Source organism: Erythrolamprus reginae, chromosome 3, assembly GCF_031021105.1.
Source record: "Erythrolamprus reginae isolate rEryReg1 chromosome 3, rEryReg1.hap1, whole genome shotgun sequence".
Taxonomy (NCBI): domain Eukaryota; kingdom Metazoa; phylum Chordata; class Lepidosauria; order Squamata; family Dipsadidae; genus Erythrolamprus; species Erythrolamprus reginae.
The window spans coordinates 227,698,197-227,722,817 of record NC_091952.1 but is presented as its reverse complement, the minus strand read 5'-3'; the positions used below and the strand labels follow the sequence as shown (position 1 = coordinate 227,722,817).

General features: G+C 40.4%; 1 protein-coding gene across 3 annotated transcripts in view; it reads right to left on the bottom strand.

Moving 5' to 3' along the window:
* CPQ (carboxypeptidase Q) overlaps positions 1 to 24,621 on the bottom strand; it is a 248,405-nt gene that overhangs the window by 158,098 nt on the left and 65,686 nt on the right. For all 3 annotated transcript variants that reach the window (XM_070749227.1, XM_070749226.1, XM_070749228.1), the window contains exon 4: positions 11,845 to 12,052. In XM_070749227.1, coding sequence (XP_070605328.1) covers positions 11,845 to 12,052 — 208 coding nt within the window. The remainder of the gene's footprint in view (positions 1 to 11,844; positions 12,053 to 24,621) is intronic.

The following is a 24,621-nucleotide window of genomic DNA, read 5'->3' as shown; positions in this document are numbered from 1 at the left end:
CTGAGTCTAAGGAGAAGGGCGGCATAAAAATCGAATGAATGAATGAATGAATGAATGAATGAATGAATACATACATGAATGAATGAATGAATGAATGAATGAATAAATAAATAAATAATAAATAAATAGGCATCAGGAAAGGCATCTGGCCAATAAGCACTCAACTCCATCCAATTGCATTGATTTGATCCCACTCATTTCAAAATAAGAGAAAAAAAGGTAGCCTAGAAATCTCTCTCCCGCCCCCCAATATATTTTAGAAAAAGTTGAAAGGCATTGCTGATCTAGTATAATGAGGCTCGAGATGTGACTCAGCACTTCTTAGCTGAGTTCAGCAATCCTAGACCACGATGGCGAACCTATGGTATACGTCTATAGCGCCATATCTTCTGGTACGCCAGCTGTTGCCCTAGATCAGCTCCAGCACACACATGTGCACCAGCAAGCTGATTTTTGGCTCATACAGAATTTATCTATCTATCTATCTATCTATCGATCGATCGATCGATCCATCGATCCATCGATCTATCAATCTATCGATCTTTCTATCTATCTATCTTTCTATCTATCTATCTATCTATCTATCTATCTATCTATCTATCTATCTATCTATCTATCTATCTATCTATCTTTCTATCTATCTATCTATCTATCTATCTATCTATCTATCTATCTATCTATCTATCTATCTATCTAATTTGTATGCCGCCCCTCTCCGCAGACTCGGGGCAGCTAACAGCAGTAAAAAAGACAATATAACAAATCTAATATTAAAAGTAATTTTAAAAACCCCAATTTAAGAAACCAATCATACATACAGACATACCATACATAAATTTTATAAGCCTAGGGGGAAGGGAATATCTCAATTCCCCCATGCCTGATGATAGAGGTGGGTTTTAAGGAGCTTACGAAAGGCAAGGAGGGTGGGGCCAACCCTGATATTTGGGGGACTTGGTTCCAGAGGGTCGGGGCCGCCACAGAGAAGGCTCTTCCCCTGGGTCCCGCCAAACAACATTGTTTAGTCGACGGGACCCGGAGAAGGCCAACTCTGTGGGACCTAGCCAGTCGCTGGGATTCGTGCGGCAGAAGACGGTCCCGGAGAAGCTCTGGAAGGGCATTTTTGGCTTCTGGAGGGTCTCCAGGTTGGCAAGGGTGGGCATTTTTGCCCTCCCTAGGCTGCAAGAAAGCCACTGGAGCCTGGGCGGGCAGAAAACAGGCCTACTGGGCCCATTGGAAGTCAGAAAATGGGGGGGACGGAGTGCACGCATGCATGGGGTGGGGCAGCGTGGGGAGCACATGGGGGGCATTGAATTATGGGTGTTGGCACATGCGTTGTGATGGGCTCCTATGCGTACGGTCCAATACACAGAACCCATAGAAAAATTGTTTTCTTTTTTTCCCTTCTGGGCTTTAGATATGTTTTTCCTATTGTAGTAAATGAGGTTGAATGTGTATAATTTTAGAAGAGCTGTGCGTGCGTGTGTGTGTACGTACACAGTGAAGGGCTACCATTTTTTTTACTACCACACTATGGGCATGGCTTATGCAGGACCTCCTGCATTTTCTTTCAACATCTTTCATGCAAATTTGGTGCTCTGGGGTGGAGCTCCATTTTTGCTCCCTCACTGCGTTCCCCCACCCCATCCGGGCAGCAGGCCACCCCTTTACATACACATACAGTTTATATAGTAGAGAATGTATATTTTTGTGCGCCTGTGTGTAATATGTATGTTCAAATATGGCATATATACATCAAATTAAATAGTATATTTTGGATATTCAGTAATATCCATGGCATCGGACCAGAATATCTCCGGGACCACCTACTGCCGCACGAATCCCAGCGACCAGTTAGGTCCCACAGAGTTGGCCTTCTCCAGGTCCTGTTGACTAAACAATGTCATTTGGTGGGACCCAAGGGAAGAGCCTTCTCTGTGGCGGCCCCGGCCCTCTGGAACCAACTCCCCCCAGAGATCAGAATTGCCCCCACCCTCCTTGCCTTTCGTAAACTTCTCAAAACCCACCTCTGCCGTCAGGCATGGGGGAATTGAAATATCTTCCCCAGGCCTATATAATTTATGTATGGTGTGTTGTGTGCATGTTTTTTAAATTATGGGTTTTTAACTTCGTATTATTAGATTTGTATTGTACATTGTTTCTATCACTGCTGTGAGCTGCCCTGAGTCTACGGAGAGGGGCGGCATACAAATTTAATAAATAAATAAAATAAATAAATAAAATAGTAAATAGATAGGGAAACTGTATCTCTTTGAGGCTAGGAGAGCCCAGGCACCCTAACCCTTGACGTGAGTGTTGTCAAGTTGGCCACCTTTAAGCCAGTCACATGACCTTTAAGTCACCCCCCGGTCACATGATCATCAAGCCACTCCCACCTGGTCACATGGCCAGCAAGCCACACCCACAAAATAAGTCACGTCCATAGTGTGGTAGTAAAAATTTTTGCAACCCTTCACTGCACATGCACACATGCAATAGCGTGTGCACACATGCTTTCAGCACATGAAGTTCACCATCACTGTCGTAGGGAAAGAAGATCTAGGAACTCATAACTAACCACGGCTTGGTTTTTAGAAAACCCCAAAGCTACCATGTATGCATTCTTGCCATTTTTAACATTTACAACAAGCCTTTCAACAACCTAAATCATCTATATGGCAACAAAAAAAAAGGGGGGGGTAAAGAAATAGGGTGAGGTTTTTCTGCTGAGTGCATTACATGGAACGGTGCCTTTTGGCTCCATCAGTTTTAAATGGGAATGACGTCAGCCCCAAAGTGGCTGAAACACTGCTAAAACATTTCATTAAAAAAAACAAAAACAAATAAGGGAGTGAAAATATACACGGAACTTACATTTCAAGGAGAATTTAAATCACAGCACTGAACTTGAAAGCCTGGCTCTAAATAGTTTCAGTGTTTTGATCTGTTCCTGCCTGAAGCAGGAATGCTAGCAAATAGTCTGAGCGAGACCTTTCCTCTTTTTTTACGAGAAGCAGAAGTCTAGACAGTTTGCATTTCTGTAAGGACAAGACACAAATCTCCTGGTACTGTTACACATTCCACCACTTTTATGATACGTGCACTTCTTTCAATACAGCTTGGACTCTGTTTATGAAATCAAGATTTAAAAGATCCAAGATATTACGTGCCCTTACTCTAAATAAATATAGATCCTGAAATTGTTATTGGAGGAGGTAACTCTAATTATGGATTTTGGGTAATATGATACATAAAATATTGGTTCTTTCCCTATTTTTTAACCACGGATAAATATATATATTCTGAAAGATTTTGAGGATGAAATCTAAAAATTATCCTTATAATATTTGGGTACTAGCTGTATATACAGTGGTACCTCTACCTAAGAATGCCTCTACTTAAGAACTTTTCTAGATAAGAACCGGGTGTTCAAGATTTTTTTGCCTCTTCTTAAAAACCATTTTCTACTTAAGAACCCGAGACAGGAAAAAATTCCCAGGAAATTTGAGAGCAGCACGAAGGCCTGGCCAGTTTCCTGCCATTCCCCCTTTAATCCTAGCCATCTCGGGCTTTTCTGGGCTGCCGGAGGAGCCTTTTGGTGGCGCTTAAGGAGGCTTTGGCAGTCCAGAGCGAACAAAGCATTTTCTTTTCTCTGGGCACTTGGAGAGGGAATAAACCTCTGCAGCACCCAGAGAAAGGAAACACTCCCTTCACTTTGGGCATCGACTGTCCTCCTCCTCTTCGTCCTCTTCTTCTTCCCACCCAAATTCCAAGCATTCATTCATTCATTCATTCATCATTTATTTATTTATTTGATTTTTATGCTGCCCTTCTCCTTAGACTCAGGGTGGCTTACAACATGTTAGCAATACAAATCCAATAAATAAATAAATAAATAAATAAATAAATGTCACTTTTAACAGAGCCAGCATATTGCCCCCACAATCCGGGTCCTCATTTTACCCACCTCGGAAAGATGGAAGGCCAAGTCAATCTTGAGCCGGTGATGAGATTTGAACCGCTGACCTACAGATCTACAGTCAGCTTCAGTGGCCTGCAATACAGCACTCTACCTGCTGCGCCACCCCGGCTCTATTTCTTATTTCTTTCCTAATGGGTTTGCACGCATTATTTGCTTTTACATTGATTCCTATGGGGAAAATTGCTTCTGCTTAATAACATTTCTACTTAAGAACCTGGTTACGGAACAAATAAAGTTCTTAAGTAGAGGTACCACTGTATTATGTGTCCTTACCTTAAATAGATCTAGATCCTGAAATTGTTATTGGAGGAGGTAACTCTAATTATGGATTTTGGGTAATACGATACATAAAATATTGGATCTTTCCCTATTTTTTAACCCTGGATATATATATATATTTTGTCCAGGCTCCTGGTCTGTCTTCAGATGATGGGGGAAAGAGAAGAGCAATGACCCTGAACTGCTAGAAATCTAATCCTTGCATCCAAAGACAGTTTGTAAAACACACTGAGAAACAGGGTAGTAAAAAAAAACCAAAAGAGACAAGCTCGATTTACACTAAACCATATCATGGTCTGTTTGGTTTCAGTTTAATGTGATGTGAAGTCATTTGCTGCGGTTTCTAAACTGTGATTTATGGTTTTATCCCCGCTAACTGTAGTTTCCCCTCTGGATTGAAAAGACACTTTCCACCCAACTGAGATTTTAAGTGGAAAGGGAGTGGGGAGGGATTGTCTTGAAAATGTGGGTCTGCTCAAGCCTTTGGTGAAGACAATTTACCAAAGCATTGGTGGTGCAGTGGTTAGAGTGTAGTACTGCAAGCTGCTTCTGCTGACTGCTGGCTGTAGTTCACCAGTTCAAATCTCACCAGGTTCAAGGTTGAGTCAGCCTTCCATCCGTCCAAAGTGGGTAAAATGAGACAGATTATTGGGGCAATATACTGGGTCCGTAAACCGCTTAGAGAGAGCTGTAACGCACTGTGAAGCGGTATATAAGTGTAAGTGCTATTACTATTGCTAATTGATAGCCCTTTTCTTCTTTTCCCTTATTCCAAGTTTTGTTCCTCTGCCATTTTTGTTTCTTTCCTTTGTCTTTCTTGCACTGTCCTTTTAAAATATTTTTAACAATTTATAACTCACCCTGATTTGCTGGGGGTCTGGTGGCCTATACATTTAATAAATTATGGCCACCAAGTCATGCAGATGGTTTGGCATTTTTATCCACTTATCGATTTGGGAGAGATAGCTGTTTTATAGCGTTAAATATATCGTTGCAGGATATACCCGTGAGCCGTTCCAACCAAAGCTGCCTTTATTAACATTCAATTAACTGTGGTATTTATAAAAGTTATACAATTCTTTTAATAAGGAAAAATAAGGAAGGGATAAGCAATAAGGGCAAGAAAAAAGTGGAAATAATGAAAACATGATGCAACATAGAGGAAATCATAACCACAAGAATCTTTTTCATCATTTGCATTGCATTAATCTAGTGTCAGTTTAGAAACAAAAGGAAAACACATATTGGGAGTCCAAGGTTTTAATTCTGTAGTTGCACCGATTATTTCAAACTGAAATCTTTCTGCTCCTCCAAGTCCCTGCTAATGTTAGTCTATTCAATGTTTATGCAAAGCATAGCTTAGTATACTGTGTGAAGGCACTGAACAGAGTGGCTCTTTCTGCAACAGATTTTGCTTCTCTGATGATTATGGTTAATCCTATGGTTTGCTCTGTCGGGCTCTCTGGTAGGAGCCTCCTGAAAATTCAAGGGTACAAATTTCAGACACACACACGTTTGAAAATTCAAAACAATGTTCTTTATCACAAAAGTCAGAATAAACTAAGCACTCTTTTTGTATTTCAAAGAGCACTCGTCCCAAAACAACCGGGTAATCTGTACAATGTCCCTTAAGCAGTCATTAAGTACTTAGCCAGCAGCTGGGGAGAAACTTCACACCCCTTCTTCTTCCAATGAAGGGAGACACACACACACACACTGCTCTGCTTTGGTTTCAAAGGCATGAAAAAGCAACAAAGTCCAGCACACAAGATTCCTGATAAAACTGCAACAGATATTCTTCCACAATGGCCAAACCCACATGCTAATTACTGGAGCCCCACCCAAACACAGGTGGCCTCCCTTATTTCCTGTAATATATTCTTACTTGGTCTATTCTACGCATAATTCTGTGCTTGGTGGATCCAAAATGTCATCATCTGAAGCTATAGAAGATAAGGAAGATTGACTGCCTTGGCTGTGTGCCAAGCCCTCCTCTGCCGAGTCACTCCCACCTTCTTCTTCGTCCGAGGAAACTAAACTCTGATCTGATTCTGTCGGCAATAACACAGGCCTGTGACATGTTGAATTTCCCTCTGCATCCACCTCCTCATTCCCTGGGGTAGGAGCTGGGCCAGAGGCAACCACAACATGGTTGAGGGAGTGAAAGAGAAAATGCCACTATCAACCTTCTTATGAAGCTAATTCCACCAGATTTAATTTCTCCTGAAACTGGTAATCTCATTCTGTTAGTTTGCTCGAAGGAAAGGTTAAAACATTTTCTAGAATCTATTGTTATTTTCCTTTCTTTATAATGTTGACGTGAAACCTACAACTCCTAGATTCTTAGGATGGGTCCCCTGTAAGGAGTAGTCGGGTCCAGCTCTGCTTAGCTTCCAATATTAGATAAGATAAGGGACATGATGCCACTGCTATGTTGTAGAACAGTGGTTCTCATCCTTTCTAATGCTGCAAACCCTTAATACAGTTCCTCATGTTGTGGTGACCCCCAACCATAAGTCTAGTGCCAATTCTTCCAACAGAGCTTTAAGCTGATTAGCAGGAAGGTCAGAGGGACACCCCCACTGTAAACGCCAGATTGGGCGGATTTTAAAAATAAGTTCCAAGGAGCCAGAATAGAAGCTTTAGTTCTAACACTGTGGGAAATCTGTCTTTTGCTGTGGTCTTAGGCGACCCCTGTGAAACGGTTGTTCGACCCCCAAAGGGGTCCCGACTCCAATGTTGAGAACCAATGTGAAGAACCAGATAGCTCTTGAGAGAATATATACTGCTTAGCATCACGCAGCATCATGTGGCTTTATTAGTTATGAAAGACAGTTAATAACAATACAGTGTTCCCTCGATTTTTGTGGGGGATGCATTCTGAGACCGCCCGCGAAAGTTGAATTTCCGCGAAGTAGAGATGCGAACATAAATACACTATTTTTGACTATGAACAGTATCACAAGCCTTCCCTTAACACCTTAAACCCCTAAATTGCAATTTCCCATTCCCTTAGCAACCATTTAGATTATTACTCACCATGTTTTTTTATTAAAGTTTATTAAAAAAAATATTTATTAGAGGTGGATGAAAGTTTGGTGATGATATATGACATCATTGGGCAGGAAAAACCGTGGTATAGGGGGGGAAACCGCAAAGAATTTTTTAATTAATATTTTTGAAAAAACGTGGTATAGACTTTTTCGCGAAGTTCGAATCCGCGAAAATCGAGGGAGCACTGTATATGTTTATACTATATTTCTATATTTTTGTATTGTTAGATTCAAAACCTGAAGACAAAGATTGTTTCTCCTATTGACCTGACAATTACATTAAGAGCATTTCAGGATGAAAGACAGATTATAATTGTCCTAAATCCAATTTCCAGGACCACATGCAGCCTTCAAAGTACTGTATGTATTTGGCACCTCAATATATGCATTAGAATTTTTAATGCAACAGAAGGAGAAAATTATTAAATGCAGTATATTATTAGCTCCATTTAATTAAATTAAGTCAAACTGAATTTGTTTCTGGTCCATCCAATTTGTTGGCGCGGCCTGGCTTATTTTCTGGAGCGACACACCATTTAAAAGCCAAATGCTTTTCTCATTCTGGAAAGAGTTTTAAAGCCCTGATGATCTATATCTCGAAGCTGAATCAGCCCACGCAAGCCAGATATTCAACTTGTGCAGTCTTTACTGTACAAAATGATTATAAATACAAGAAAGTTCTCTTTCAGAGCCATGAAACCTAACTAGAAACTCATGAATAAAATAATTGCCAATCTAAATCTTTGAAGATAAATCCAAAGCAACTGGCATATCAATTAATACCTTTTAAACTGTGTTGACTAAGTTAATGGTCTTCTTCAAATCCAACTCTTCTAATGACTTCACAGACAAATCTTGGAAATAATACAAAAGGGCTTTCTCATTGTCTGCTTCTAGGATATTTATTGACCTACAACTCCTAGATTCTCAGGATGGGTCTCCTCCAAGAATTAGCCAGGCCCACCCTGCTTAGCTTTCAAGATTAGATAAGATCAAGTATATGATGCCACGGCTATGTTGAAGAAACAACAAAGTGGAAAACCAGATGGCTCTTGAGAGAAAAGTTACTGCTTAAGTATCATGTAGTATCGTGTGATTTTATTAGTTATTAAAGACATTTGAAAAATCTACTCCTTCCTGGGTTTAAAAACATTCACTGAAGTTCAATATTCAGGTAGTTAAAAAGTAACAAAGTTAGTGCTAGCTAGGTAAAATTAAAGATATAATTAAAAGAAGACAGGAGTAGTCTAACACATGGCAACTCCAAATCTCAACTAGCAAATGCTCTGTCCTACACATTGGGAAGAAGAATCTGAACTCCAAATACGAACTGAATAATCAAATTATCACAGATAATCCCCACTCGGTTAAAGACCTTGGTACACTAATAACAAAAGGTTTAAGTGCCAAAGCCCACTGCAACAATATAGCCAAGAAGGCTTCAAGAGTTGGAAACCTAATCCTACGTAGCTTCTGCTCTGGCAATCTCACACTACTTACCAGAGCTTACAAAACTTTAGCCAGACCCATCCTCAAATACAGCTCATCTCTTTGGAACCCATATCGCATCTCAGACATTAACACCCTTGAAAATGTCCAAAGATACTTCACCAGAAGAGCCCTTCACTCCTCCACTCAAAATAGAATACCCTACAAGACTAGACTTTCAATCCTGGGCCTAGAAAGTTTAGAACTAAGACGCCTTAAACAAGATCTAAGTATTTCCCACAAGATCATATGCTGCAACGTCCTGCCTGTCGGCGACTACTTCTGCTTCAACCACAACAACACAAGAGCACACAACAGATTTAAACTTAATATTAACCGCTCCAAACTTGACTGTAAAAAATATGACTTCAGTAACCGAGTTGTCGAAGCGTGGAACTCATTACCGGACTCCATAGTGTCATCCCCAAACCCCCAACACTTTACCCTTAGATTATCTACGGTTGACCTATCCAGATTCCTAAGAAGTCAGTAAGGGGCGAGTACAAGTGCACTAGAGTGCCTTCTGTCCCCTGTCCTATTGCTCTCCTATATCTCCTATACCTTTCTTCTATTCCTATATCTCTTCTTCTATTCTTTCATTGATATGTTCTATTACTATACCTTCTTTTCTATTATTTCTTAGATATATTTTACTATGAGTATCTCCTCTATAACCTTCATCATGTATTTTACTATGTGTATATAGATATATACCCACTAAAACCCTCATTGTGTATTGGACAAAATAAATAAATAAAATAAAATAAATGATAGGCTGAGCTAATGCTGCAAAACTCAAATGGCTGAAAAGTGGGCTAATTTTAGAAAGTTTCTAAAGCAACTGTAGTTGACTTCCCAGTTTCTGTAATGAAACAAAAATGCATGACATTTTTTCTGAAAGACTGAGAATATTTGACATGGCCCATATTTTAAAATAAATCACAAAAACAATTTCTGAAGTTTTGTTGATACATATGCATAGGCATACATGGAAAATAGGACTCCCCCCCTTTTTTTTATAAAAAAGATAAAACTCCAAGTTTATTCATCCTCTCTCACATATTTAACATACAGCTGGAACCCAAAGGGAATTGATGACAAATTCCAATTGTTATTCTTCTGACATGTGTAGAGTGAATATTCAGAACAGAATAACCAAGTTGGAAGGGACCTTGGAGGTCTTCTAGTCCAACCCTCTTGCTCAAGTAAGAAACCCCAGACAAATTTCAGACAAATAGTTGTCCAATGTCTTCTTAAAAATTTCCAGCATGTTGAAGCATTCAGAACTTCTGGAGGCAAGTTATCTCACTGATTAATTGTTCTAACCGTCAGGAAATTTCTCCTTGGTTCTAAGTTGCTTCTCTCCTTGATTAGTTTCCATCTACTGCTTCTTGTAGTAACCTCAGGTGTTTTGGAGAATAGCTTGATTCCATTTTCTCTGTGGCAAAGCCTGAGATTTTGAAACACTGTTGTCATGTCTCCCCTAGTCCTTTTTTTTCATCAACAATTCCTGCTACTGTTCTTTATATATTTTAAAGCTCAGCCCCCTAATCAACTTTGTTGCTCTTATCTGTACTCGTTCTAATCTAGAGTGTAAACATCTTTTTTTGCATTGTGGTGATCAAAACTGGATACTGCTCACGTTTTCGTTTTCTTCTGTTAAATCAGGGGCATCAAACTAGTGGCATCATGGTGGCATCATGTGATGTATTGTGATGTATTTCCTCTTTGCTAAACTGGGTGTGGGTATCATCAGCACATAATGCATCCACCTTGCAGGCCACAAGTTTAATACCCCTGTCTTAAATAATTTAGTCTAGTCTAGAGATAACTGACTTCTAGATCTGAAGATGAAGATACCAAGGGAAAATATTCACTCTGTGGATGGCAAAGCAATTTTGTGGTTCTAATTTTTAATATCAGATCTCAGTGTATTCCAAAGATTTTTAAATTTTGAAATCTTCGAAAATTTTCAGTTTTTACCTTAAGCACAAGAGGTGGGTTCCGAGTAGTTGATGCATGGAACTCACTACCGGACTCTGTAGTATCATCACCTAACCCCCAAAATTTTACCCTTAGATTATCTCTATAAGGGTAAAGTTTTGTTGACCTCTCCCGATTCCTAAGCGGTCAGTAAGGGGTGTACATAAGTGCACCAGAGTGCCTTCCATCCCCTGTCCTAATGTTTCTCTTTTACTAGTGTCATGTATGTAAATATTATATTTTTGTATATCACCAATAAGTACTTGACAAAACAAATAATAAAATAAATACATAGATTTTCTTTGCTGCCGGTTTGTTCATGGATGTGCCGTGCGGTACATGTGCAGAAGCAAAAAACAAGATGGCGGGACATACAGCATCGCCGAGAGAACCAGCTTAGTGCGTGGCAGTTCTGGGTTGCTACTGGTTCCAGTGACAAGCCGCCAAGTTACTACTGGTTCTATAGAACCGGTCTGAACCAGGAGGAATCCACTTCTGCTAAGTATGTGTTAGTACAGGGTACATGGTTGTTAGGGATTGCCATTGTAAACTGCATATTGTACACTTGTACCAAACTTGTACTTAAAGGGTTAATGTGCACTTAAAGAGTTAACTTGTACTTGAAGAGTTAATATTCAAGGCTGTTTCGTCACTTCCTCATTGAAGGTATAAAAGCTCATTATTCTGCTCAGTCATTTCCTTTTTTACTTTAGCCTGAGAAGGGGGAGCTGTGTTAAGCTTCATGCTTGTATAAGCTTCGTGCTTATTATCTATATTGTATTTTGCTTTGTGCTCTGATCTTGTAATTGCTCAGTGCTATTTGCTCACTGCTATTTGCTTTGTGATTGCTCAGTGCTTATTATTCTGTATTTGCTTTGTGCTTATTCTGGATTGTTTCTATTTTGTTTATATGTAAATAACACTTATTTAACTAAGTCTGTGTCTTGGCTTTATCACACATCCACGCTCTGTTAAAATTCTCTGCTTGGTGTTGTCGAAGGTTTCAAGCCTAGCTAACTGAGACAAGCCAACAGTATGAAATAGATAAATGTCACTCACCTGCTCAGGGTATTTACTGCCTCTTATTTCAGCAACTGTGTTAAAGGAATCAGCATCAGGGTATGTTTTGCCTCCCATTTTCAGAGTTACAACTATCTTCGTACCCCGGGAGAACAATCGGGCCATCAGCTCTGCATCTTCAATGGAAATACAGGCGGTAGGAATCTTAGGCACAGCTGAATCATATGATTGCATTCCAGTGTGTGGGCTGTTAAAAAAACAAACAGTAAGCATGTTACCTTTGGGTCCACATTTTGAAGGAAGATCAACTGAGCTTCTTAGACCAATGATTCATGATAGTCTTGGTTTACTTCTTGTCGGATCGCTTGTTGCGCAAATCCAACCATGTGTTAATTTATTATTCAATATATTTTGTAAAGCCAGCTAATAAATTAATTTGGTACACAAATCAGGTGTGTTATGTCAACATAAGCTTACAGTTTGTCGGTTTATTAATATTTGAATTTGTTGAAAGAGTATTTGCTGTGCACTGATTAAATCTAAATGCATTTAAAGCTGAATAGATTGATCCTTGGGTAGCAAATGTGAGCGAACAAGTCCTTAACTGATGCTACCAATAAAAATGATTGAATATTCTAGGGAACAGTTATTACCATTACAGGGTCATCAAGTTCCTTAAAGAAAACAGTAATATTGTGATATAAACTGCTAATCCAAGGTTTAATTTCTGAATGCCTTTCCGAATAGGTTCAATTAGCAGCAGAAATCAATCTTAAATGAAGCCTGGGTTTTGTTATCAGGGAATTTTAATATTTTTAGCTGTTTTGCTTTGTTTTCAAATTCTCGTGCCACTCAGAGTGCGTTGGAGTTGGGGAACCAATAAATTTAAACAATAAATAAATGTGTAGCAAGCCATTTCCCACATGCAATTAGAATGCAACTTCACTTGAATATGTTAAATTGATACAGCTAATACAATAATTTACTAACTCCATTGGTTTAATAACTTTTCTGTGTCACATTATAAATTGCAGTTTGGTGGCAACATTAAAAGAAATTCAGGACTAAATGCAATGACTTCATGTGCACATAAAATGGATAACACAAATTCTTCACATTCAAGGTCAAATGACAATGTATATATATGGTACCCTAGGGGTGTGTATGGGAGAGGGTCAAAAGGTCATTAGTAGTCATGACCATGGGATCTAAATCTAACTCTTGTGTATGTGTTGTCCACATACACATAGCTGTGATTGCCTTCTTGATTTTATTGATTCCCCCAGCAATGGCCTCTGTAAGTTACATGCTGGCCTTGCTAATATCTTTGAAATAAGAGGGGAGTCACCAGTAACTCAGAACAAAGTTTGTGAGTCTGAATCCAAATGCTGCTTTTTAATAAGTGATATTAGTCCTATTGACTTGGATGTAATTTGGAAAGGAACAAATCACAACAAATCAAACTGGAAGGATATTTTTGGATTCCTCGTCCATCTCTCTCTCTCTCTCTCTCTCTGCCCTGGGATAGAACTTCCATATTTGAAATGCATCAGATATCAGATTAGCAATAAATCATTTTCTACACTTTCATCATACGAGATGCAAGCGGGATATCTCTTTAAACTTGGGAGGAAAAATCCGGGGGGGGGAGAGTGGGGGGGGGTGTTCTGTAGGAACTTTATTTCTGTATCTTAAATATATCTTCATCCACAAAAGGGAAATCAGTTTACCATTTTCTAGGAAATATTAATTCTCCACATTGTATGCTAAAATGCCATAAACAATAACTGGAAAGAAGAATTTTCTATTCAAGAATCTATCTTGCAGCTATCAAAACTTTATCTACTTAACATATGGCGGGAGGGAAGGGCACATTTATTTATTTATTTTTATTTATTTATTCAATTTTTATGCCGCCCTTCTCCTTAGACTCAGAGCAGCTTACAACATGTTAGCAATAGCCCTTTTTAACAGAGCCAGCCTATTGCCCCCACAATCCGGGTCCTCATTTTACCCACCTCGGAAGGATGGAAGGCTGAGTCAACCTTGAGCCGGTGATGAGATTTGAACCGCTGACCTTCAGATCTACAGTCAGCTTCAGTGGCCTGCAGTACAGCACTCTAACTGCTGTGCCACCCTGGCTCTTATAATTTATAATTAGTAACACAAAACAAAAAGTGAAGTATTTACATGTATAATTTTATTTTCTCAGAATCGTGGAATTTGAAGATAATAAATTCATAGGAGTACAAAAATGACAAACTCTTTTGGTTCTTCTAGCATATATTTTAAAACTGCCTTTCTTTCTTTCATGGCTAAGATTGCTTTTTAAATCCCTTGGAAAACAGGAACCTTTGGTTACACATTATCTCCAGATGAGGTATTTATACATTTGAAGAGTAGCTCTGCAATTAGAGAGCCCAAACCTCTCCAATTACAAGGTTGGCAATTTGACTTTTTACTCAAAACTACGCTGCATGTTTGCAGTGGTCGCAACCTCAGTAACTAAGAAGGTGTGGACTTCAATTTGCAAAATTTTCCAGCCAGCGTCTTAAAATTGCTGAGATGGAGAAATACTGATATAGATGTAATGTTCATTTATTCTTTCTCCCATGCCAAATGTACCTGTGAGCCTTATCTCTAGGAAAACAATCTTGTCACAGTTGGGCAGCAGAAAGGTGGACAATCAATAGGTGGCAACAAAAGTTAGACTTTACTTTTGATGGTTGCCCTGATTTACTGAAAGAAAGGATCCTTGGCTTTTGCTGAATAGAACAACACCCACTTTCTTTGTCATTATCTGCTGTAAGTAGCCCAAGGGCACAACTACTTTTAACCTGATGAAGACTTCTGGAGAAACTAAAATATTGCATGCGTGTGTGCGTGTCTTGTTTTTCAGTTTTTTCTAATAAAAGAATTGGCAGGGATGACTTTTGGATTCAGTCTCTACAATCGTAGGATGCTTTCTAAATACAGTGGTACCTCTACCTAAGAACACCTCTACTTAAGAACTTTTCTAGATAAGAACCGGGTGTTCAAGATTTTTTTTGCCTCTTCTCAAGGACCACTTTCTACTTACAAACCCGAGCCTCCGAAACTGTAACCGGAAAAGGCAGGGAGAAGCCACCGTGGGGCCTCTCTAGGAATCTGAGGGGAAATAGGGCTGAAAAAGGTGGGGAGAAGTCTCCATGGAGCCTCTCTAGGAATCTCCTGGAAGGAAACAGGGCCTCCGCCCTGCCTGTGGTTCCCCCAATCGCACACATCATTTGCTTTTCCATTGATTCCTATGGGAAAAAAATCTTCTTACAAACTTTTCTACTTAAGAACCTGGTCACAGAACGAATTAAGTTCGTAAGTAGAGGTACCACTCTATTCTAGATTACAATTCTCACAACTATTTGCCATATATACATTTTCTCTAGAATCTTCACTAAATAGGAAAACATTGCAAAGTAAGAGGTGATGACAGTGGGATCCTTCTTGTTCTCTTAGTGATTTTCCTGCAGACATTTTATTAACAAACTAGCATTCTGTGTGTAACGCGCAGGCACTTGCGAATACAGCAGCATTTTCACAAACGTGTCATTTTGACATAATGTGAAGAAAGCAGTTAACGTTTTAGCTTGTGGATTCAGGGCTATTTGTTGCACATTTGCAGCTGTGAAATAAGCGTGCTGTTCATTTTCTATATGTACTGCTAAGTGAACAACACCTGGACTTCTTTCTTGCATGGGAAATGAAAGAATTCGCCATGCAGCTTCATTGCTGCTGTTTTTACCTGTCACAAGTGTGGCATCCATATAATAGCAGGTATAGAAAAACACGTGTGTATTCGAATGCAACGTTGTGTCAAAATTTCAAAGCAATCAAGTGAAGGTCCTGTTTTAAGCATCTGCATGTTTTTACCTGTCACAGGTGTGACATCTATATAATATAATAGTAGGGATATAAAAACACATGCGTATTCAAATGCAACATAGTGTCAAAATTTCAAAGCAATCGGTGAAAAACTTTGGGAGATTTAAGATTTTGAACAAACGAACATTTACGAACGAACGAACACCATCATCATGACTTCCAATATTTCCTGATGAGGTTACCTTGTTTGGATAATAAAATGTCTGCGAGAAAACCACCAAGCTCAGGCAGCATTCAGGACCCCACAGTTCAAGCCTGAGCTACAAATATTTTCTTCTATCAGATGATGACGGTGTTTCAGAATTATTGTATTATTTATTATTTAGTCAAGCATATATAAGATTACAGTAAAAACATAAACATTTATACATGAGATGATTTTGAGTACATGAGAAAATTAGGACAGGGATGGTGCGCTTATGCATGTCCCTTAAAGACCTCTTAGGAATGGGGTGAGGTCAACAGTAGACAGTCTAAGGCAGTGATGGCGAACCTATGGCCCCGAGTTTGCGGAGAGGGGCGGCATATAAATCCAATAAATCTAATCTAATCTAAATCTAAAATTGTAAGGCCGTGAATTGAGGTCCATTGTCTGAAACCAAGACATTGGGCAGGCCATGCATGGAGAAAAGCCTCCAGGGGGGAGATGTTTTCACCATCCCCATGCATTGGATTATGGGTGTGGGCACTCACCCATGTGCAATAGCACGTGCGCATGCTCTTTTGGCACCCGAGGAAAAAAAGGTTCGCTATCACTGGTCTAAGATTAAAGTTTTGGGGATTTGGGGAAGAAACCAAATAATAAATGATACTGTTCCTATTACAATTCACCATGGAATTATCTAACTTATGATAGACCCATGTTGAACCTTAGCCTCTCAATTTGGTACTTTAGGAGGGGGGAGCCAAATATATATTGCATATAGTCAAAAAAATTGCCACTGCATGAGTTTCCATTTTCAGTTCCCTGTAGTCAGTGCTAACACAGTGCATTTCTATCCCTTTTGCCCAACTCTTTTAAATATTTTAGTGGAGTCTGAAATCCCCAGCATGGATAGACCACATGTGCTGAACACAGCAGTGCTGTGTTAATGGAAGCTCAGCAAATTAACAAACCCTATTCTTTAATAAAGCAGCAAAAAGTTACTGCTTGGGAACAAGTGCAATCAATAGAAACAAAGAACTGGGACCTTGTAGGAGCTGGCAGCTTACAGACCCACTGGTCAAATGCGGAGCAATATAACTCTCCTTCATTACTTTGGGGTTCTCATTTGGAGACACCTTTGAAGATCTGGCAAGATATTTGATCTACAATCATTTGGAGAGAAAAAGCTATCGGGAGAAAAAAGCATACTGAGTGTATTAATTAGAAGGTGGCTTTAACTTTGCTTGTTATGCCTGATTATGGGGATTGCAACTGATGTTTCAAGGACTGAGTGGCATGTTGATATGATTAGCCTTATGACTTCAGTATCGTCAGATTTCCACTGTTGCCATGTGAACAAAACAAGAGCAAAACCAAGCAAAACAAAACAGATTAATCATAAAAATGGCAACAGAAACAGGTGTACTTCCATGAAGAATCATTTATTACTATGCTAAATGGACCACATACCATCTGTACTGTTAGATAGGGTGAGTGGAAGAGGCAGACAGAAGTGGCTTCAAAGCAACAGCTATTTGGCAACAATTTGCGACCTAGCAAAGGCTCTCTCTCTGCCTGCCAGACCTTTCATAGGGAGCCGCCAGAGAGTTTAGCGAATCAGCAGTCAGTATTTTCCCTCCAGAATGGAGGACCTGACTGAAGCCTATGTGCTTCAGTCAAAGAGTGTAACACCCGTCCTCTCTTAGTTGGGTTAATCCAACGAGTGGCCTTTCAGACCTGTGCTGCTCAGTCGATGCTGGATGAGCAATCAGGTTGGACGAGCTTCTGTTGCTCCCAGTCTCGACCAATGGAAGTTCCTGAATTTTGGCCTGGGATGTGGCTGGAGCTTCGAGGACCGGTTCGCTCACAGTTTGCCCCTGGCATGAGAGTCACTAGGTAAGTCTTCCGGACTTGGTTGGCTTGAGTTCTCTCTGTTAGGAGTGAGTGATTACTCCTGTTGGTTAGGCGTTGGCTCAAAGATTAGTTCTGATAGCTAAGAGTGGAGCAGCGGAGTCGGCCTTGGAGTTGGTCAACTTGCCACCTCTAGCTTCTACCGTCCTCGAGCTCTACTCTGTGACTGTGGCAGGAACCCAGAGAGAATCCCCAGCATAGTTGTGGGCATATACCTTATCCCCTATACTAAAGTGTTGGAGCTGACTACGGGAATCTACTGGGGCCTCGGCAGAGTAATTAGGGTGTAGCAATCTAGGTATGATTGTAGTTGGCGACACATTAGATGTTCAGAAGGTCTTCTACCAGTGGTGGCATTAGAAGTGATATGCTGCACCTCTTATCGGGTTTGCCGATTGCCTGGGCCCATACATGAAAGGGCTTATTTTGCTGATCTCACCATTCTCTCCACTTGACCATTGCTGGAGGGATGGAATGGTGAGAAAACGGCATGCCTGATCCTTTGTTCTGCTAAATAGGTTTCAAATTGTAAGGCCGTAAATTGAGGTCCATTGTCTGAAACCAAGACATTGGACAGGCCATGCATGGAGAAAAGTCTCTGTAACACCTTGATGACTGCCTCCACCGTTGTGGTGGTCATGATGGCTATCTCTAACCACATCGAGTAAGCATCCACAACTATGAGGAAAATTTTCCCATGAATAGGGTCAGCAAAGTCAATGTGCACCCGGCACCAGGGTACCTTCAGCTGTTCACATTTTGTGCAGGCGCATCTGGGGGAGCTGGCCTGGATTCCTGACACAGTGAGCAGGTGGACACCCATTCAGTAATGTCCTGGTCCATGTTAGGCCACCAGACATAGCTTCTAGCCAAGGCTTTCACCTGGACAATCACCAGATGACCAACATGTAATGCTTCCAAAACTGCAACATGCAGTTTTTATGGAACAACCACTCAGTCCCCCCCAGAGAAGATAACCACATAGTACTGACAGTTCATTTTGTTTGGTCATAAAAATTTAAAATTCAGCCCCAACAGCCCCCTTTGGACCCTCAACACCTTGATAAAGTGGCATGCAACCTCAAGTGAGGTTATCAGGCCAGAGTCCAAGCAGTCAATTAGAAGCACAGGTGTCTCAGGTGTAGGCTCTTCCAGAGCTCCAGCAAGGGACAGAGACTGAGGGCATCAGTATGTCCCAAAGTCTGGCGGGGTCAGTGGATTAGCCAGTAGCTATAGGCAGCCAAGAAAATTCCCCCTAGTCATCTTCGGTGATAGTGAGTCAGGCGTAGGGCAGTTGCTTGCAATGAGTCCCAAAAGTAGCTTGTGGTCAGTGATGAAGTCAAATTGCTGTCCATACAAATAGTCGTGAAAGCACTTGACTCCAGCCCCCTCGGCCAGCACTTCTCTGTCCAGCTGACTGTAATTGCGCTCTGCTGTGGACAGAGTCCTAAAATAAAAGGCAATAGGTGCCTCAGTGCCGTTGGGTAGGCAATGGATAAGGACAGCCCTGACACCAAAGGATGATGCAATTCGACACAAGTGGCAAGGTCTAATTATACTGGATTAGGAGGCTGTCTGAAGAAAGTAGAGGTTTGACAGTTGCAAAAGTGGCTGCCTCAGTTCTTCCCAAGGTCCATTTCACCTTTTGCCCCAGTAGATCCGGGGAAACAACAGCTCTTTATTTGGCAACTATTTACAACCCACCAAAGACTCCAGCCATTATGAAGGAAGCTGCCAAACGGTCTAGCCAATCAGCAGTCAGTATTTTCCCTCCAGAATGAAGACCTGACTGAAGCCTATGTGCTTCAGTCTGAAAATATAACATGTACTGTCTTGTATACTTTATAACAGTGAAGTTTTGCCTTGGGTGCCGAAAGAGCAGGCGTGAGTGCCCACACCCATAATTCAATGCATGGGGAGGGTGAAAACAGCTTCTCCTGCCCCCCCACCCCCGGAGGCCCTCTGCAGGCCGAAAATGGTCTGTTTCCCAACTTCTGGTAGGCCAAGTAGACTCATGTTTCACCCTCCCCAGGCTTTAAAGGCTTCCCTGGAACTGAGGGAAGGATAAAAACGTCCTCCCCTGTCCCCCCTGAGGCTCTCTCGGAGCCAAAAATGCCCTCCCAGGGTATCTGTGCAAGCCAAAAACCAGCTGGCTGGCACACACATGCATGTTGGAGCTGAGCTAGGGCAACGGTTCGTGTGCCAGCAGATATTGCTCCGCGTGCCACCTGTGGCACCCGTGCCATAGTTCGTCATCATCACTGCTTTATAACATCCACTTGACAGGATATGCATCACCTATCCTTAAAATGTTCAGCAATCACATGAGGATGAATTAAAATATGGGAACTGGATAGGTATACAACATCTTTCCAAAAATGTTTTTGCTTTTTAATTTTTCTTGGAAGGTTGGTATTGATCTTTTAAAAAAAGAAACAGAATTTAAAAATGTAGTCAAATATTTGCAATAGAAAGTAATTTATATATTCTCAGGAGCATTAGAAATACTAAATATTTACCTAAATACCTACCTACATAGGATTTATAATTCCTAAATTGACATCTCAAGGTTTTTTTTATGTTTGACATTTTCAATGTTTATCCTTAATCTAAGGCATAAAATTCCTCTTAAAGTATAAACAGTATTTATTAATACTAAACAGTCAATAGAAGGAAGTTATTTGGAAAAATAACTTGCTTTAGGTTTAGACTTATTTTTCCCACTCTTTCCAACAGGTGTCAGCTAAACAGTAAATTTAAATGCCCTGGGAAAACTGTGATTCAGTGGAACAACAGCTTGGATGACAAATGGTGCAATGCAACAGATGGCAGTTGCTGAAACAAATGACAGCATCCAAGTCCTACTCTGGGTTTATATGTTCAGGTTTATTTACCTCTTCAGTAATTATTACAAATCTAAATGCATTTGCAGTCAACGAATGTTTGAATTGTGTATACCAGAGTTTATTTGCTAATAGAGCTAATTTGGTCTTCTGAATACAGACAACATATTAAAAATGTTTTTCAGAAATTGGATAATTCTTCGGAATTCTTTCTAAGAGGCATTTATGCTGAATCAGGAAAGCGTACGGAGGATCCTGGAGTCCAATGTGTGTGTCCTGATGTACATTATCAGATAAATATCAGCCTTGAAAGACGGTGTTTATGGAGTGACTTATTTATTTGACTTGATCGAAATGTATAAAATCATGCATGGAATAGAAAAGGTGGATAGAGAAAAATTATTTTCTCTATCACACAATACTAGGACAAGGGGGCACTCCCTAAAGCTCATAGGTAAGAAAGTAAGGACTAATCAAGGGAAATATTTCTTCACCCAGAGGGTCGTTGGTTTATGGAATTCACTTCCAGAAGAGGTTGTGACAGCTGTCAGCCCTGATAGCTTCAAGGTAGGATTAGACCGATTCATGGATGCCAAGCTTATCGGTGGTTATTGAAACGGATGTCCATGTGCCGCCTCTATGTTGGTTGAAGCAGGCAGGATTCCCTTGAGTACCACTTGTTGGGGGTCAAGGGAAAGGGAGGGTCTTGTCTTCTCTTTCTACTCAAGATCCCCATGGACAATTGGTGGGCCACTGTGTGACACAGAAAGCTGGACTCGATGGGCTTTGGCCTGATTCAGCATGGCTCTTCTTATGTTCTTATGTTCTTAAATATTTATAGAATTATAGTATGATAGAAAATACAACTTCAGCAACCAAATAGTTAATGCCTGGAACTCACTACCTGACTCTGTAGTTTTTGTCACCAAGCCCCCAAAACTTTACCCTTAGACCAGGCGTTGGCTACTGCCCGGATGGGGGAAACACAGTGGGATAGCAAAAATGGAACTCCACCCTAGATCACTCAATTTGCACTGAAAAATGTTGAAAGAAAACACAGAGCATCCTGCATAAGTCACACCCACGGTGTAGTAGTAAAAATTTTGGAAGCCCTTCACTGCCTTAGACTATCCACTGTTGACATCACCCGATTCCTAAGAGTTCGGTATAAGTGCACCAGGGTACCTACTGTTCATGTCCTAATGTTTCCCTCTTATTAGTACCCATCCCATGTATATAAACAGTGTTATCTATGTATACTACCAATACATACTTGACAAAATAAAATAAATACAATAAAATATACAGACCTTTTCTTGTGTTAAGATTTCTCAGCTAAAAATATTGTATAAGTGACATTATTTACTTATGCAAAGCATTGATGCCATGCTCTTCAGCCAAAAAGAAGCTCTTGGAACAGGTAAATAGTAATAATAAGCCTTTCTGATTCCCAATTTTAAAATAAGGCAAACGTGAAGGATATTTCTCCACTAATACTTCATTTTTCAAAATCTACATCATCGGAACTTTAGATTTTGTCAACAAAATGGCTGAAAGCTTTTGATCACACAGTTATTGGACTGGACTAGGTTCACTGAACATGAAGAGAGGCATGCAAACCTTCTGGGGGCCAAGGATTATTCTTAATACAGGTAGTCCTCAACTTTACAATAATTCATTCAGCAATCATTCAAAATTACAATGGCACTGGTTGCTGGTTGGGACTGAGAAGCTGACTATATGTTGTTTGATAACAATCGACTAAACAATGTCGTTTGGCGGGACCCAGGGGAAGAGCCTTCTCTGTGGTGGCCCCGGCCCTCGGGAACCAGCTCCCCCCAGAGATTAGAATTGCCCCCACCCTCCTCGCCTTTCGTAAGCTCCTTAAAACCCACCTCTGCCGTCAGGCATGGGGGAACTGAGATATTCTTTCCCCCTAAGCCTTTACAATTTATGCATGGTAGGTTTGTGTGTATGTTTGGTTTTATAAATAAGGGTTTTTTAGTTGTTTTATTATTGGATTGTTACATGCTGTTTTTATCACTGTTATTAGGCGCCCCAAGTCCACGGAGAGGGGCGGCATCCAAATCCAAATCCAAATCCAAATCCAAATCCAAATCCAAATCCAAATCCAAATCCAAATCCAAATCCAAATCCAAATCCAAATCCAAATCCAAATCCAAATAAATAAATAAATAAATAAATAAATAAATAAATAAATAAATAAATAAATAAATAAATAAATAAAATAAGATTATGGGCACTGAAACTCAACATAACAAGCTAGCACTAAACTGAAGAATAGCAATAGCACATAGACTTATACAGTGGTACCTCATCTTACGAACGCCTCTTCTAAGATACCAACCCGGTGTTTAAGATTTTTTTGCCTCTTCTTCCAAACTATTTTCACCTTACGAACCCAAGCCACTGCTGCTGGGATGAAGGGCTTTCTTTTTTTCCCCTTTTTTGAAGAAAGAAAAGGGAGGGGCAGCTTGGAGGGGGAAAGACTTTGCATTAACAAAAGTAGGAGAACAGCGTGCTTGAAGGCACTGAAAGGGTGTCTTTTGAGGAAAGAAAAGGGAGGGGCGGCTTGGAGGAGGAAAGACTTTGCAGAGAACAGCCACAGACACGGAAAGAGTGTCTTTTGAAGAAAGAAAAGGGAGGGGCGCCCCCCTTGCCTTTCTTCCTTCCCACTCACCCTTTAGCCTAGCCTTGCTTCTTCCATCCGCCCCCTTTAGCTGCTCCTCCCTGCCCTCTGTTCGCCTTCCTTCTAAAGTTTGGGATTTTCCTGAAGGATTTGCACGCATTATTTGCTTTTACATTGATTCCTATGGGAAACATTGTTTCGTCTTACGAACTTTTCACCTTACGAACCTCCTCCTGGAACCAATTAAGTTCGTATCATGAGGTACCACTCTATACTGCTTCACAGTGCTTTACAGCCCTGTCTAAGCAGTGTACAGAGTCAGCATATTGCCCCCAACAATCTGGGTCCTCATTTTACCCACCTGGGAAGGGTGGAAGGCTGAATCAACCTTGTGCGGATCAGAATTGAACTGCCGAACTGCCAGCACTCGGCAGTCAGCACAAGTCACCTGCAATATTGCATTCTAATCACTGCACCACCGCGGCTCTTAAGATTGAAGAAGATTGAAATAAGATTTCAAGTCACATCAATCTAAGTTGCTGTGTTTTAGTGGCGGAATGAGGCGAACCATAAAATGACTCTGTTGACTACCAAGTACAAATGCCTGGAAAAGTTTCAGAGTAATTTCATTTTAGATTGCAGACTATCAGCTCAGATCAACTGTCTTGAACAGAAGACATTCTAAAAGCAAATGAGATTGAAGTAGCTTTACATGAAAAGAGAGACTGCAAAATACACTGGGGGCAATTCAAGCGTATGGAGGTTTTGCCAAACAGAAGGGATCAAGTACAGTGAAACATATGGTACAAATAGGAAGTGATATCTGAGCTACGAATGCAGGTGCTAGCAACAGTTCCCACAAATTCAACAGCTGTGATACATTGTGGTTCCACGCGATGTGTTTTGCAAATGTTTAGGAAAAGTGCTCTGGACCTCACATGTTCTTCTAATTATTTATTAAAGCATAACCCTCTTACTAAATTCTTATAGTCGTATATCTTCTTTGAGGCTGACACAAGATCTGAAGTTCTATCAAATCATTTCTGAAGCATGTGCAGGCCTCCCCCTATTAGTCCTTCCAATGCTATGGAAGTGGGATTCGTGAACATTTCTTCACTTAGCTAACACAAACATCTTTATGTTTTCAATTAAATGTCTAATATTAGTATTCTCTTTGATAACATACTCAATCTGGAGATGTGCCAACATGTTGACTTCAGGATTTTTAATTCCTAGACCGCATGGCACAAAAGCCATCGAAGTATATGGGTGAGCAGTGTGGTCGGGCGGTAGGAAAAGCAAGTAGGATGTTTGGCTGCATAGCTAGAGGTATAACAAGCAGAAAGATG